This window comes from Panthera uncia, chromosome F2, assembly GCF_023721935.1.
Source record: "Panthera uncia isolate 11264 chromosome F2, Puncia_PCG_1.0, whole genome shotgun sequence".
Lineage (NCBI taxonomy): Eukaryota > Metazoa > Chordata > Mammalia > Carnivora > Felidae > Panthera > Panthera uncia.
Window position 1 is genome coordinate 19,000,932 of NC_064812.1, and position 16,838 is coordinate 19,017,769.

At 43.0% G+C, this 16,838-nt stretch overlaps 1 protein-coding gene across 1 annotated transcript in view; it reads left to right on the plus strand.

Annotated features, from left to right (window-relative positions):
* SNTB1 (syntrophin beta 1) overlaps positions 1 to 16,838 on the plus strand; it is a 230,513-nt gene that overhangs the window by 190,377 nt on the left and 23,298 nt on the right. Inside the window, exon 4 of the mRNA XM_049632947.1 lies at positions 8,521 to 8,660. Coding sequence (XP_049488904.1) covers positions 8,521 to 8,660 — 140 coding nt within the window. The remainder of the gene's footprint in view (positions 1 to 8,520; positions 8,661 to 16,838) is intronic.

The window sequence follows — 16,838 nt, forward strand, 5'->3', positions numbered from 1 at the left end:
CTGCAATGACCATATTTCCCAAAATGGTCACGTTCTGTGATATTGGAGGTTAGGGCTGAATCACCTGAATTTGGAGGAGGGGGAGACACAATGGAATCCACAGTCCTTCTTATCACAGAGTAAGCTCTCAATACATGTTTACTCCTTCAGCATAGCCTCCCTTAATATGGGAGCATTCTTTCCTCTCATGTAGATTTTTGAACTGTCAGATCTAAAAAGCTCAAAATCTACCATGTCACGTTCTCTCTAAACCTTGCTCTTCTAAGTGCTCCTTCTAACTTACTACTGTTTTTGAGACCCAAAGATAGAGTAAATCCCAAACAATTTCAACCTTACTCAGTTATAATTGTATAATTCAGACAAGGCATGGAGTTGAAATTCACTTTTGGACTTTTCTCAGAAGAGGTTGAGCTGAGCACACAAGTAAACAAGACAAAAGGGAATGTTTACAGGTTCAAAAGAACAAACCCATATGAAGCACTGTAAGTAATTTATTTTCATACAAACAAGAGGTCTCCACTTCAAACAGCTGGTGTTAGGAAGTGTCCAATAGAAGTCGCATGTCCTGGGGGGAAACCTAGGGTGTTTTCAGTTGAGCCAAGGCACTGAGGAAGGAGACAAATCTTCTGACTCTACACAGAATGGTTGGCAAGATAGACTCCCTAATGAGATAAGGGATTGACAGGTTAGGCTAGTCTGGATCTAGGTAGTTGTGAGAGAGGTGAGACTAGTCAATGGTCATGGGGCCAGGGCCTCTCTGGAAGGAAGAAGAGAATAAACTGTCTAGTAATAAAAACTAATGCAGGCAGGGAAAAATAACAAGCAGAATTATTCAAAATGGACACAAGGGGACACATAGCAGAATCCAGTTTGGGGGCCCAAGTTCATGGCCTGGTTTTCTCCTAGAATGCTGAGTATTAGATGGTTCAGAGTAGGACTTGGATAGTATAACTACTATGCACCTCTTCTCCTTTCTGGGGTTCCCAACTGAGAGTGAGAGGGAATGATGTACTGGTGGAAAACAAAAACAAAAAACCCCACCATATTTATTAATAGTTACGTAAGTACCCAATAAGCCCTAATTAATGCCAAACCCAGATAAATGGGGCATAATATAGAACATAGTCAGAGTGATGTGTCTTGTCTCCTTTGGCCTCTTTTGAAGCTAGGGTGCTTGGGTATTGAAATGTGTTAATGGTGTGGACCAAAATGGCCAGTCTGCTCTAGGACCAGTCCAGTGTACATGTTTCTACCATGTAGATACGGTGATAACGCAATGAGTGGGTAGTGACCACAGACACCTACTTGTGATGAACGTGACAATGCCTGCTATTAAAAAGACCCAGTGACAGCTCTAGATCTGAACAATTAGAGTCACAGCACATCTTTCTTTGGAGGGGGAGTTCATTAGATTGACATAGGCAATGGGCAGAAATGGGGTGGTGCTCCTCCTTCCTGTAGTTGGGTTCTTCAGTAAGGTTGTCATTCTGCTTTTCAAAGGCAGAGAAGGGCGTAGGGTAGAAAATCATCCTAAACTTAAAGAGACACAGGCTTGGGTAGCTGGATTTGGTTCTTCCAGCTTATTAGTCCAGCTTGATTGTACATAGCCTGAACTGAAAGTGACATTGAGATACAGAGTAATCCAAGTAGAATCCAGCAATCTTTATCAAGCAAGAAGAGATCTTGGAATCACTTCCTGGAATGTATCATACTTAGAATGTTGTCATTTTGAAGACCTGTCTCATTAGCAGTAAGCAAATGAAGCAAAACAATTGAAAGGCCAGGTTCATGTGGTTGAAATGCTCTGTGCCTTGATGGGGACTAGACCTTCATGGGCTTTCTGCCTCCTCTTTCCATGATGCTGTATGATGAAAGGAGATTTAAAACCCTAGCTCTGCACTTATCTCTTTGTATACATGTGATCTGCCCTAAGGTTGACTTCATTATGAAGTCCTAGAGGCCAAGGCATTACTTTTAATAGAGTCATCAAAGGGTTCTGTTAGACTACATTAGCATCTGACCTTCTGCATGCTCAGTAAATAAGATAACTTTCAGAAAAAAAATTCACTCCATGTTTGCAAATGTTCAAAGAGAAAAAAAAAAAAAAAGCCCTGGAAAACTAACTGAAAATATAGTGGGTTCTTGCCATTTTCTTATGATTAGTTTCTTGTCTTTACCCCACACTCCCCTGACCCCAATTCATGTCCATTTGGGACCTCAGAAGGTGACCTGATTTGGAAATATGGTCTTTGCAGATGTAATTAGTTGAGTTCATACTGGAATTGGGTGGGCTCTAAATTCAGTGGCAGGTGTCCCGATGACAAGGCCACATAAAGACGTGTAGAAAGAAGTCTATGTGACAATAGAAGCAGAGATTGGACTAACACAGCTTCTAGGAATACTGGTGGCTACCAGAACCTGTAAAAGGCAGGGAAGGATTCTTCCCCTAGAACCTGTATAGGGAGCATGGTCCTGCTGACCCCCGAGGTGATTTCTCTATAACCCAAGCACCAAAGTCCCACCATGCTAACTTGTACGTTGACTCTGGTGAGACTTCTAATCATGAACCCTGAGTCTGGGGCTTTATTATATATGGCTTATAGAATTCCAGAGCCAGTTTCAGAATTTGGCAGGAGGGAGCAAATTTGAAATTGGGGACTGCGGCTATTGGGACTGTCGACATATAAAAATGATACCCTCCCTACATGTCCCGCAGTCAAACCATATTTCTCTTTCCTTATTTTCCTTCAGCGTGCTCTAACACTCTTCATCATTGTCTTGACATCCACCAAACAGGATGGATCATTCAGTCTGCTCCCCCACTTTAAGCCACCCATGAATTCGCCCCGTGATCCAGGTGCCAAACAGTTTGGGAGTTGCGTGAGAGGAGAGCAGCGAGTCCAGGGGAGCTAAGGCTCCTGCAGAGCTCTGTTTCTGAACTTGCCTTCTAGTCCTCTTTCCCATTCTCTGCCTTCTCTTCCTTTCCATCCTGCTCTGCATCCAGGTGTGGGTGTCCCGCAAGGTTCCCGATTGCTGGGTCCTAGGGTTGTTCAGGGCCAGCCAGAAGAAGGCTGCAGGTTGTGACTTGGTACCGTGTTCCCTGTGTTCCCATGGCTGCATTGAAACTTGTTCCTCTCCTTTTGGTGAACTGTCAGGGATCCTTATCTGCCTCTCTGAGAGTTGGTGTAGGGATTAATTACCTAATGTTTGTAAAGCATTTGGAAGTTGATAACTGCTAATTATTATTACCCTGGTATCTGGTCCTTTGTTCTAAGTTCCTAGCAATCTGAAGTGAAAAGGCTTAAAGTAAAAAGTTGCCGAGATAACCATGATCTCCAAAACAAAAGTTGTTCTTGACCTTCTTCCTCTGTGAACTTGATTTATCCTATTAGTCACTCACCTTGTCTCCAGACCTTCCTCCCTAGCAGGGTAGCTGTGTGAGGTGTATGATGGGGCTGGTTTAACATTTCCAGTATCTGCCATATGGGAAGTGCTTTATATACATTCTCTCATTTAATCCTCATAAAATATGCATAGGAGGCCACGATCGGCATGTTACACATCAGTGAACAAATGCTTATAGCAGTTTAAATCCCTCAGCTGAGAAGTGGCAAAGCCAGATTTTGAAGACACTGCCGTTTGGCTCCAAAGCCTCTGAGCTGTCCCTGCCACCCCTGTGTTCAAGTAGGAGTTAGAAAATAAGCATGTTAGGAAGAGTGACTTGGCACAAGCAGAGAAAAAAAGACCCATACATTGTTTGTTGCCCCTGTGAACAGAGCCCGCGGAACAAAGGAGATGTATAAAGCAAGGGTCCTAGTAACGAAAGCGGTCCCAGCCTAGTAGCCAGGAATTTTGAACTGAAAAAGATGATCTGATTTTCAAGTTGGAGGGACTGTTAGAATAACTTTGTCTTAGCCGATTCTCCCACCAGGGAGGACATTAGACCCGTGAAGGCAAGGAATTCTTGCCCAAGTTTACTTACATCTTTTGTTTGATATTCGTTTATTCTTACTTGATGTGGCGATCAGAATATCTGATATTTTCTTTTAATCAACGTATAGTGGACATACAATATTATATTACTTTTAGATGTAGAACATAGTGATTCAACAATTATATAAATTACGAAATGATCACCACGGTGAGTGTAGTTACCCTCAGTCACCATACAAAGTTATTACAATATTATTGGCTATATCCCCTATGCTGTACTTGAATCCCTGTGACTTGTTTATGTTATAGCTGCAAGTTTTTCCCTTTGACTCCTCTTTACCTATTTCACCCGTCCTCCCATCCGCCTCTCATCTGACAACCACCAGTCTGTATTTGAATCTGTTTCTATTCTTTGATGAGTTTTGTCATATTAGATTCCACATATCAGTGAACTCTTATATTATTTGTCTTTCTCCATATCACTTATTTCACTTATCATATTATGCTCTTTAGGTCCATCCATGTTGTCACCAATGACAAGATCCCATCCCTTTCTATGGCTGAGTAATATTCCATTGTGTAAACACACTACATCTTCTGTATCCATTCATCTGTCAGTGGACACCTAGTTGCTTCCGTATCTTGTATGTTGTAAATAATACTGCAATAAACATGGGGTGCATGTATTTTTTGGAATTAGAATAGCTAATATTTTTAAAGGTTTGCTTGCTTACTGTATGTAAGACACTTTTCTAAGCACTCAATATGCATTCATTAATTTCATCATTACAGCTTTGCCTAAGCAACAGTATTATTATTTCTTCTGGAAATACCTGCAAAAAAGGCACTGAAAGGTTTTGGTCAAACTGTCTCTTTGAAAATAATCTTCAGATTTTAGATATTTTAGAGGAAACACGGTCAGCAGTTTTCAAACTGCGTCCCAGTGGTTGCTAGGAACCTCACTCAAAGGTGTGGGTGATGGAAGGATAAAGACAGAAAGTCTCAGATCTCAGCCAGGCTGGAACCCCATCCAGAACCCCATTTTGTTCCATGACTTGTGATGTGATCACAATGAATGAATGATGTGATGTGTCCAATGAATTTTAAAAGGTTGGAAGTTCCTCCTGACCTCAATGACGTAGGAAACCTGTCTCCAGCAGAGGATTCAGTGACTGTTCTTCCCTCGGGTGTTTTTGATTGAGGTAGAATTGACATGTAACATTCCCTGAGTTTAAGATATACAACATGTTCATTTCATACATTTATTTCTACTTCCCTCAGTTGTTAGCAGAGACTTCTTTCCACTCTCTCAAATTCTTCTTGCCATTTTGTCAACCTTTTCTCTCATGCTCCACAGAAGTGACCACGGGGACAGGATTCAGTTCACCACAGATGTGCTTCGGAGTAATTTCAGGATTGTGTGTCTGTTTCCATTTCTTCCCCTTTGCCTTCTTCATGAGAAACATGATCAGTTCTTGAGACTGACTGCTGCCGCATCTCATGGCAGGAAGCCGGGATCGAGATGGAAGTTGTCACATCTGTTTCAGGAGCCACGTTTTAATCAAATGTAGACGCGTCCCAGAACTGTTGCATTAATGCTGGGGAAACTTTGGGTGCCAGGAAATTTGGATTTGTAATGGAAGTTGTCACTGAACAACAGCACAGATACTCCAGCCTGAAGAAAAGTGTTCTTGAAAGGCTTTGCAAATGCGAAGCTCACGTGGCATAAAGTATGGTTTTAGAAACCTGTATTCAACATAACATTTTTCTCCTTGGAAGTCTGTTGTCCTCATGGGCCGATTTCTAGCTTCAAGCATTCAGGTAGCATTAAAATGAAAGCTCTGCGCACAGGAACAGTGGAAAACATCCACTCTGAGTATTCTTACGGCACAGTTAACAAATCCATGAAGCACTCTTTAATAAACCATTTTGTGTTTTAGGGCTTTAGAATTATTCATACATATATATACCATTTGACATGTGGGTGAGTTTGTGACTCCACCATTAGAAATTTCTGTATTTTACTGTTGGCGTTCACTGGTAAGGTTTATTTTTGCAAACTTAATATTGTTCTTGAAGAATGATGCTTAGTTGTATTCACGTTTAAATGGTTCCAGTCAAAGTTAATGGATCAGATCTGACTAGGTAAGGAAGATAGGCACTTTGGGGAGGATCATTTGTAGCTTTTCCAGTCCTATTTAATGAACTGGAAAAGTAATTTGCTAAGTTTAATGTAGAGGCTGGAAAAAATTTACTCCAAACTCCCAAACACTTTATGCTTTGAGACTATAACGTGGTCACCTTGCGGGTTACTAATACCTTGTTTTCTGTATCAGTTCATTTTGATCTCTTAAAGGTGCTGTTGTTCTGTTGGAAAAAGCAATAGGCTAACCCTTGATATTTTTTTTTATATATGTATGAAATGCATAATGGAAGAAATATGCCAGGTAGTCATTCACATTCTAGTATAAATAGCTTTTTGAGGATTTCTTCCTTCTTGAAAGGGAGATTTTATTTGGAATTGCTGTAAGAGGTGCATGATCATTTTGTAATGAATTCTTCCTGGGACAACTTTGGAATGGATGGGGAAAGAATGAATTGAAATTGTTAACACCAAGGATATTCTTGGCTTGCCTTATAATTTTTTTCAAGGAAAACCAGTACTTTGTCATACTGTTGCCTTTCCAATGAATACCTTTTTGGCATGTTTAGAATTCAGTGAGTCTGCTACAATTTTCCCACCCTAAATTTCACTGGAGGGTCTTAACCATCTGCCAGATATTATGCTAAGCACATTATGTACACTTTCTTATTTATCTTAAAAAAAATTCTTTTAAAGTAGGTTCCTCGCCCAATTTGGGGTTTGAATTTACAATTCTGGGACTAAGACTTGCATGCTCTACTGACTGAACCAATGAGGTGCCCCGTGCACAGTCTCATTTAGTCTCCACTGTAGCATTATGAGGTATATGCCACTTAACAGGCTCTAAATGATGCTTATGGTGCACTGTGATCAGCATTTTAGACATTTTAACCCAATCTTCACAATAATCCTCTGGTATAGGTCCTATTATTTCCCCATTTTACAGATACAGAAACTGAGATACAAAGAGATTTGCTGACTTGCCCAAGATCCCACAGCTGGTGAATTGAGGAGCTGTGATTTATGTTCAGGTGCTCTAGCTCCAGAGAAAGCACTCTTAATCATTGTCTGTGCAATTTTATCAGTGAGGAAATAGACGCATAGGGAATAATAACTCGCCCAAAGTCACAGGGGCAATAAATAATGGAGCAGGGACTCAGAGTCAAGCAGCCCATAAAAGTACATGACCTACAAAGCTCACCCCTTCCACAATCCTGCCCATCTTCTCTACTGTGATCATTCAATCTTAAAGCCACTTCAATACAGATGTCATTGTGGCACTTACGAAAAGGTAACAATACAAATAGAAAGGGAAGAAATTTTATCATTTATTTATCTTACTGCCTCATTTAATTTTGAATAGATTTTGGATTATGGTTTATTATGAAAGGGTTGAATCTTCACTGAATTACCAGTGTCAAAGAAAACCTTAACCTCATCTAGAGCAGTGGTTCTTAATCTTTAATGAGCATATGTGTCACCCGAAGATCTTGTTAAAATGCAGATTTTGATTCTGTTGGTCTAAGATGGGCCTGGAACTCTGCATTTCTTGCGAGCTCCCATGTGACGCTGATGCTACTGGAACATGATCCATGCTTTGAGTACCAAAGCCAGCACATTGAGTTGTTCCAAGCTGAGCATCAAGATGTATCCCAAGACCCAACGTTCAAATTGGAAGGGGGGAGTTTTCACAGATGAAAGAACACATGCAGAATTGGGAATGATCAACACATCATCGTGTCACACATCAGCACATCAGAGTTTGGGCAGAGAGGGGTGGCTCGTGAGATAAGACCTGAGCTAACTGACTCTCGGGATTGGAAGGGACCTTAAGGGTCACCTGGTCCAAACATCCAACTGATGTTTTAATCCTCCCATATCCCTGCCAGGTCATTTCATCCCTCTGGGTTAAGGAACTTTCTGTGCCGAGTGGAACTAAGAGAATTTTAAGATGGTGCCCGAATCACAGAAACAGTCAAAGCGAAAGGCTGTGATGTCTCCTACCTCTCCAGACAGACATTTGCCTCCATAATACATTTTCAGAGCCTTTGGATATTCTTCAAAAGCTTTCAAACCTTACCATCTTGTAATAAAAACAATGTACTCTACCAGAGAGCCATCTGGACGTGCTTATTCCCCCAAGCATCTGCATGCCACTATGAAATAATGATTTCAGTGCTGACTGACAGGTGAGAAACAGAGACAGATGTCTGACAGTTGGGCTGCTTCTTGGCTGTACCGACGACACATACCGGGGCCCTTGAGAAACACAGTTTCAAGGATCAAGAGTCCTGCGGCCGTGAATGGTTTCGTCTCATTTGGATTTCACAACCTGAACTTTGGACTCCTACCATTGGGTCTTCTGATTGGGGGGATGCCAGCTTCTCCTTTCTAGTCACTCTTCCTTCACCTGTTGTTTGATGATGCCCTGCTTTCCATTTCAGGTGCCCGGGGAGAGTGAGAAACAGTGGAAGCCGGCCCTGGTCGTACTGACCGAGAAGGACCTTTTAATCTATGACAGCATGCCACGGAGGAAGGAAGCCTGGTTCAGCCCAGTTCACACGTACCCTCTTCTTGCCACCAGGTAGCCATGACCTTGTCTTTGAATCTGATGTGTTTGCAGCTTGAAGCTTTTCTAGTCAATTACAATGATTTCAACACGTTGTATTCCTGCTTCCTGTTGCATCAGGAACTGAGGGCTCCTGCAGAGTAGAGCCACACATTTTTATCCAGTTGATTATCGTTTATGGCCAAACCTGGGGCAACACAGAGACAAAGAACAAACTGCTTTATCCATCCTGAAGGAGCAGTGACATCTGTGAGAAGGTCCCAGCCTAGTCTCCTTCCTGGGGGGTCTCCACCCCATTCTTTTTGAGGTGAACTGTGCACATGTGTTTACAATCTTGAAGTTTAGGGAGAATCATCCTTCGCTCGGTGGCACAGAGATTGTCATGGGATGCCCTGTTGTGCTTTTTAAAGTTTTCTCGGCACGACAGACCCCATAGCAAGTTCTTCCTCAGTAGTATGGTGCTTCCTATGCATGTGGGGCTGCTAGGCGTGTGTCTGTCTCTTAGGACCTTCCGTGCACAGCTATTGTTCATGTGACCTTTTTTTTACGTTTATTTTTTATTATTTTTGAGAGACAAAGACAGAACATGAGCAAGGGAGGGGCAAAGAGAAAGGGAGACACAGAATCTGAAGCAGGCTCCAGGCTCTGAGCTGTCAGCGCAGAGCCCGATGTAGGGCTCGAACCCATGAACCGCTAGATCATGACCTGACGAAGTCAGATGCTTAACCGACTGAGCCACCCAGGTGCCCCAATGTGACATTTTTTTAAAGTTTATTTATTTTTTTATAGTTCACCATCTAAGGATGGTTTTTACATTTTTAAATGTTTTTTTTAAAGCAAAAGAACAAAAATATTTCATGACATGTGAAAATTATGTAAAATTCAAGTTTCCAAGTCCATAAATACAGTGGTACCGGAACACACAGAAAAAAAAATTTTTTTTAATAAAGTTTATTTATTTATTTTAAGAGAGAGAGAGGACATGCGCACAGGAGGGGCAGAGAGAGAGGGAGAGAGAGAATCGCAGGCAGGCTCCACGCTGTCCGTGCAGAGCCCAACACAGGGCTTGATCTCATCAACCATGAGATCATGACTTCAGCTGAAAGTAAGAGACGGACACTTAACCGACTAAGCCACCAGGCGCCCCTGTCCGTGTGACATATTATCTTAATGCATCAGGTGTTTATCCCCTTGTTGAAAGTCTGTATCCTGAGCACAAAAGCACATCAAACCTGAGTCTTGCCTTCAAGTAGTTGACAACTCCCAGACCTGGTGCCATTCTCACATTCTCACAACTAGAACCAAAGAAAGATTAGACGATAGTCTCTGTATTCCAGATACTAAGAAGAGAAATTGGATTCACCCTCTTAGAATGATTTTCAGGAAAGGGACGGCTGGGTAGCTCAGTCGGTTAATAACGTATTTGACTCTTGATTTTAGCTCAGGCCATGATCTCACAGTTTGGGAGATCCAGCCCCGCATTGGGCTCTAGACTGGCAGTGCTGAGCCTGCTTGGGATTCTCTCTCTTCCTCTCTCTCTGCCCCTCCCCTCCCATCTCTCAAAATAAATAAACTAAAAAAAATAATGATTTTCAGGAACAAAAGTTTAAGTAAAATTTCTAGGTAACTCTCAGGCAAATTGGAAGTAAAACTTGCCCTAATTCATAGCTTTCTCCTCATAGTTTGAAGGCATTCTGATTAGTGGAGGCTGCTTTTTTTTATTGTTTATTTTTTAAAGATTTTTTAAATGTTTATTATTTTTGAGAGAGAGAGAGAGAGAGAGAGAGAGAGAGAGAGCATGAGTGGGGGAGGGGCAGAGAGAGAGGGAAACACAGAATCTGAAGCAGGCTGCAGGCTCTGAGCTGTCAGCTCAGAGCCCGATGAGGGACTCGAACTCACGGACTGCAAGATCATGACCTGAGCCAAAGTCAGACACTTAATCAACTGAGGCATCCAGGCGCCCCTGGAGGCCGCTTTTTTATTCATGCATGCGTGCATTCAGGATTTTAAAAATTCAGTTCCTCAGTCACACTAATATATTTCAGGCCCTCAGCAGTTGTGGCTGGTGGCTACTATTTTGGACAGCACAAATTAACATCTCCGTCATTATAGAAAGTTGTATTGGACAGCACCACCCTAGAGCATAAATGACCAGCCCAGAATCTGTCCCTGTTCGGGCAAGTGACTGGACTGGCACACGCCCAACGGCAGTGCGTCAAAAGCACAGGCTGCCCCACGGGAGGTTATCTTGCAGGCTCTTCAGGCCACCAGCGGCTCAGGGGGCTGGGTGCACAGGCACAGGGACTGGCATCTGGGTAGGTTTGGGTGGGGCCCCAGAAATATCCATTACAGGCTCATAAGCCACGTCTGGGTTGTGAGCAACGTGCATGCGTGGCCTACATCCGCTACGGAAATCGAAAATGGAAACCCTTTCAGTGCAAACTGTGCTCATTTAGAACAGAAGACGTAGCATCGCAACCTCTACCATGTTAAACATAAAAGAGAGCAGTGGCAATGGTTGACCTCCCAGTTAACTGCCTCCTCTTTCCCAAATTACCCAGCCTCACTACTGACCTGCTGAAGAAAAGTGTGTTCTCGCATGTGCGTATTAGCCCTAGAAGCAATGATCAAATTAGGCTCATAATCATGCCCTTGGTCTCCAGCTGGTAGTCTGTTTGGCAGAGGATGTTCAAGATGTGAAGGCGGGCCTGGCTGTTCATTCTTAGCTCATCCCCTCAAGCTAGAGTTTCCGTCTTAGTTTTCCTCCTGCCGGAAGAGTGCTTTGCCTAGGCTAATCATGTCCCCTCCCTCTTTGAGAGTCCTCTCATCTGTTAAATGCATCTGTTAAATGCTGCTGTCTCTCCAAAGCCTAGCAGAGATAGACTTTGAGAAAATAGGTTTCTAACGGACCCTTTGGCTGGTGCGGCAGCCGCCATGGTTTGTGTGCCTTGGATAGGATCGTCTTCCCTCCGCAGCCCTGTGGATGTTCCTAGAGAAAGGCTTTTGGAAAGCAGACAGAAACAAAAACAAAAACAAAACAAACAAACAAACAAACAAACAAAAACACAAGGAAAACGACCCCTCCCTTCCCTGGAATCACGTGATCACACTGAGGGGTCGCAGCCCTTGAGTGGCTCTAGGCTATGGAGCAGGGTTTACCTCAGCTGAAGACAGAAACCATTCTATCCTTGCAGACCGAGCTGGCTCTTGGAGATGGGAGGCTGGGCTGGCAGGGAAAACACTGCCAGAAGAGGTAGAAGTCAAAGGGAAACTCTGGATCCTTCCGTTACAGAAGTTACCCCAGTGCTTCCATTAGCTGCTTCCCTAGCCACATAGCTAAGCTCATAAAGTGACGTATTTACTTTCTGTTTATTCCATAGTCACATATGACAGCGTGTCCCTTCTTTTTTATTGAATTCTTTTAATGTTTATTTGTTTTTGAGAGAGAGAGGCAGAGTGTGAGTGGGGGAGGGTCAGGGAGAGAGGCAGACACAGAATCTGGAGCAGCTCCAGGCTCCGAGCCGTCAGCACAGAGTGGGACTCACAGACCAGTAGATCATGACCTGAGCCGAAGCTGGACGCTTAACCAGCTGAACCACCCAGCCCCCCCACAGTGTGTCCTTTATATATGAGCGTTTGGGCACGTAGCCTGTCTAGTAGCATTACTTATCTCTGAGTGCAGTTTTCTGAAGGAGACTCCTGTCTTCTTAAAACCTTTTATTAGGGTGTGATTTACAAGCAGTATGTACACAAATCTTAAATGTGCAGTTCAATTAATTTTTATTTATGAATACAGAGCCACGGTGTCTAAAGTTTTACTATAGGGCGTCTACTGATGAATCATCTTTGTGTCTTTTTTTTCTAACGAATCATCTTGAGTGATATTATCAAGAAGGCCAAGGTAGGACTATTTGCACATAGACCCAGGCAGTAATCAACTGGTGGCTGAGCTTTGTGGAAGGAGCGTATATCAAGGCCAGGTGTTTACATGGATTTTATCCTATTTGGCAAAACTTCCAATTTGAGAATCACCTGGCTGTTTGGAGGTGATTCTTAACAGAGGCCAGTCCTGAGGACGCTGCCCTGGAGATTCTAGGTTCCAGAGTCAGGAGTATTGTTTTCAACAAGCATCTGGCAGGTGTGGTCCTCAGGATGACCACACTTAACCCCCACAACCCTGGAAGGGTTAGACTTTATTCCTGTTTCACAGATAAGTAAACGGAGGAACTAAGAGGTTAAGGAGCTCACCTTCAGTCATACAGCCAGTAAGAGATACACCTGGGGTTCTGATTCTGCGTGCACCTTTTTAACCCCTGTTCTCTGCACACTCCCCGAAAAAGCACGTTCCTATTCCCTGGAGTTTTAGTGGCTCTTTGTGCCAAGCATGTCACATAAATCTTTCCTTAGCTTTCCTGACAACTCAATTATGCAATAGGTAGCCACCCAGATCACACAACAGAGTGAGGACAGGGCTCTGTATGCCATCGGAGACCTAAAGTTTCTACCCGTGGCTTAGACTGGGGGTTCTCAGAATGGGGTCCTCAGACCAGCAGCATGAGCACCCCCTGGGAACTTAGACACGTGGACTCTCCACCCCACTCCAGACCGATGGAATCAGACACTGGAGGTAGGGACCCCAGCCTGTCTTTGAGTTAACCAGCCAGCCCCCCAGGGGCTTCTGATGCAGGCTATAGTTGGAGAACCTCTGATTTGGAAGACCATGCTCTGGTGCCTCTCATACTCCTAGGGTTCACAATCAGAGGGACACTTCACGGCAGGGATGTGCATCTTTCTTCCTGGTGGTTCATCAGAAGTCTTATGTTGCCTTATGTTGTGGTGACCACCAAAGAATTAGTTCGAAGGCTGTCCTGGGTCTAGTGCTCACAGAGTCATCAGAAGCTCCCAAAATGTACTGTGTGGTGCCCTGCTTTTTCACTTAACATGGTCCCATAGGCATTTTCCACTGAGACTTTGCACTCTACCTTAGCTTCAATGTAGTGACTACATAGTGTTCCATTGCATGGATGCTCTGGGGAATCCCCTGGGGCAGGTTTGGGACACAGATTCTGGAAACTTATGGCGCGCCTCCAAATCCCAGCTACTTACCAGCTTTGGAAACTTGGGCAAGTTTTGTGATCTCTTATTGCCTCTTGTCCCACATCTGTAATGTGGATAGTATCTCTACCTACCTGATAAGGAGACATGGTAAGTGCTAAATAAATTCGGTTATTATTACTTATTTACCTTTTCTCTCTTTTGGAGTTTAATAAGTATATTTGCCACAATTTAAAAGCAGCTTCAGGGTGCCTGGGTGGCACCAACTCTTGATTTTGGCTCAGGTCACGGTCTCACGGTTTGTGGAATTGAGCCCACAACGGGCTCTGCTTGGAGAGCATGGAGACTGCTTAGCATTCTCTCTCTCTCTCTCTCTCTCTCTCTCTCTCTCTCTCTCTCTGCCTCTCTCTCCAAAATAAATAAATAAACTTAAAAAAAGAAAAACAAAATTTCATCACACTGGAAATCCATAGGTCATCATTATGGAACCATCTAAGAAATCTTTTCAAACCCATCCTGTTAGCAAAAAAATAAAAATAAAAATAAAGCAAACAAAAAGCCTGAAAAACCATCTCCTTAAAAAATAAAAACAACAATCTACTCCTGAAATCATTGTTGCACTAAATGCTAACTAATTTGGATATAAATTTTTAAAAAATTAAGTTAAAAAAATAAATAAATAAATAAATAAATAAATCTCAAAAAAAAAAAACGAAAGAAAGAACTTGGGGGAGTTGACAACTAGGGGGTTCTGTTTTGGTCTTAAAAGTAGGAGGCAAAGTCGTCTGCTGCAAATTGGGTGGGCAGGATGCTTGAAGACAGCAAGGCATTACTTCTATTCAAAACATCGTGTATGAGATTCCAAAGACTCTCTGATGAAGGCTTTAATCAGAGTTGGAAATAGTAGGGAATATATCCTCATAGCTCCAACTTCTCTTTTGCAAAAAACATGAACCCAGACTTTCTAGATGGATCCCTACCTTAGATTTTGGGTATGGGGTTTCCTCTGTGGAGGGGAATGGGAAAAGGTGGTATATAGAGGAGTAAAGGATGAGAGCAAAATCATGAATGGGTGTTGAATTCTATTTTTTCGGATACATACTGAGATGATTATGCAGTTTTGAATTACATTAATAAAGTTTCTCATGTGGAACCAAAAATAAATAAATAAATAACTTAATTAATTAATTAATTAACTAAATAAAAACAACAACTTTATTTAGTGGTGGAGAGGAAAGATCACAGTATTGGATTTGACACTCGGGTTCATACTCTGGGTTTGCCCAGTCAGGCCCCAGTTTACAGGCTGTGTGATCTTAAGCAAATCATGTCACCTCTCTGATCCTGTTTCCTCCCCCTGAAAACTAGGATCCTAATGTCTGCTGCAGAGTGATTATGAAAATGAAAGTATGGCAGTGTCAGTCAGCTGGGGCTGCCGCAACAAAATACCACTGCCTGGATAACAGATAATTACCTTCTCACAGTTCCAGAGGCTGGAAGTCAAAGACAGTGTCAGTGTGGTTGGTTTCTGGTGAGAGTCCTCTGCTTGGTCTGTGGGTGGCTGCCATCTTGCTGTGTGCTCACGTGACCTCTTTGAGTGCCTGCGGGGGGAGAGAATGCTGGAGCCATCTGGTGTCAAACCGCCAGAGCAGGGCCACAGCCTTAGGACCTCATTTAACCTCAATGTCCCCCTCGTTGGCCCTGTCTCTACATATAGGTGGCATTGAGGGTTAGGTCTTCAACATATGAATTGAGGGGGTGAGGGTGGGGCAGGAGTCAATCTTGAGCCTTGACAGGACAGCCTCATTTAGCAGAACACTGGCCCACAGCAACTGGGCAACTGGGCAACTGGGCAACGGCCCGTGCCCCTCCCTTTGCCTTAGCCTTGAGAGGCAGTACTATTCAGAATGTCAGAGACAGTCTTTTCTCTTGCACAAGAACTGGCCAGGGCCAGAGCCAGTAGGAAACAGGGTTCTTTTAAAATCGAGTTACTTCCTCAGACAGTTCATAGTTGATTTGTTGATTTGTTTAGGGTTATTTTTTGATACTTTTTTGTCGCTTCTTCCTTTCTTTCCCTTTTTCTCTCTCTTTCTTTCTTTTTCTTTCTTTCTTTTTCTTTCTTTTCTTTCTTTCTTCTTTCTTTTTCTTTCTTTCTTTCTCTTTTTTTCTTCCTAACTTCCCTCCTTCCTTTCCTTTCTTCCTTCCTTCCTTCCTCCCGTTTTTTTTTTTTTTTTTTTTTTTGGAGTCCCGGGCACATTTAATTTATATTTTTCTGGAAAATGAAAATTTGATTGTGTTTCATAGCAGTGGCATCAGAAATGCTCACAGCATGTTCTTGGTGTCGATCACCATGCAGGGAAGTTTACAAGCCGTTGCTTCTCCTGCTGACAAACATCTATGGTGCCTACGTGCATCCGCATTGCAATTTATAGCGGTGTGCTCAGGAACTTTTCAAACACGTTGTAATGTTAGCTGTTCTCATCCCTCAGCTTTTATGAGTCCTTGGGAAAACTTTTTTTTTTTTTTTTGCTTAGCCAAAGCTTACTTGATATCGCTGAACATGAAGAAAAAAAAGGTACTCTTGCCCATATGGAGGATGTATGTTGGTTTTTTCTTTTTTTGTCACTGTCATCATAATTGGCAAGTGTGACAGGCCTACAGGGAGAGAGGATTAAGGTGGCAGTATTTCTGGAATTCTAGAGGAGATTTAACCCAGAAATTCTGCACGCCCAGTTCCAGTGGTTGGCAAAAGATTGGGAAGCACAGAGCTTGCAAAAGTAATGAGGCTCTGAGCCCAGCTGTCCCACCTGTGGGCCCGAGAGAAGGGGTGGGGTCTCTGGGGAAGAGGAACTGATGAATTGCACTTTGCTCCCCTGATGCCACTTGGGAGCCAAAGGCACTGGCACTTGTATTAAACATGTTGGGTAATCCTTGGTGTCTAAGGAACTAACCTGTTTTCTCAGTGCTAAAAGGAATTGCTGCCCCAGGCCAGCCTCAGAAATTTTAGGAATGCTTTCCACTGGGGAAGTTTGGCCAGTCGCATTTGTCAAACATTCAACTACAATCAGCTTGTGGTTTTCACACTAAGTGTGGGAGGCTTCTTCACTCTTAGGGAATGTGAGCCTGTGCCATAGGCAT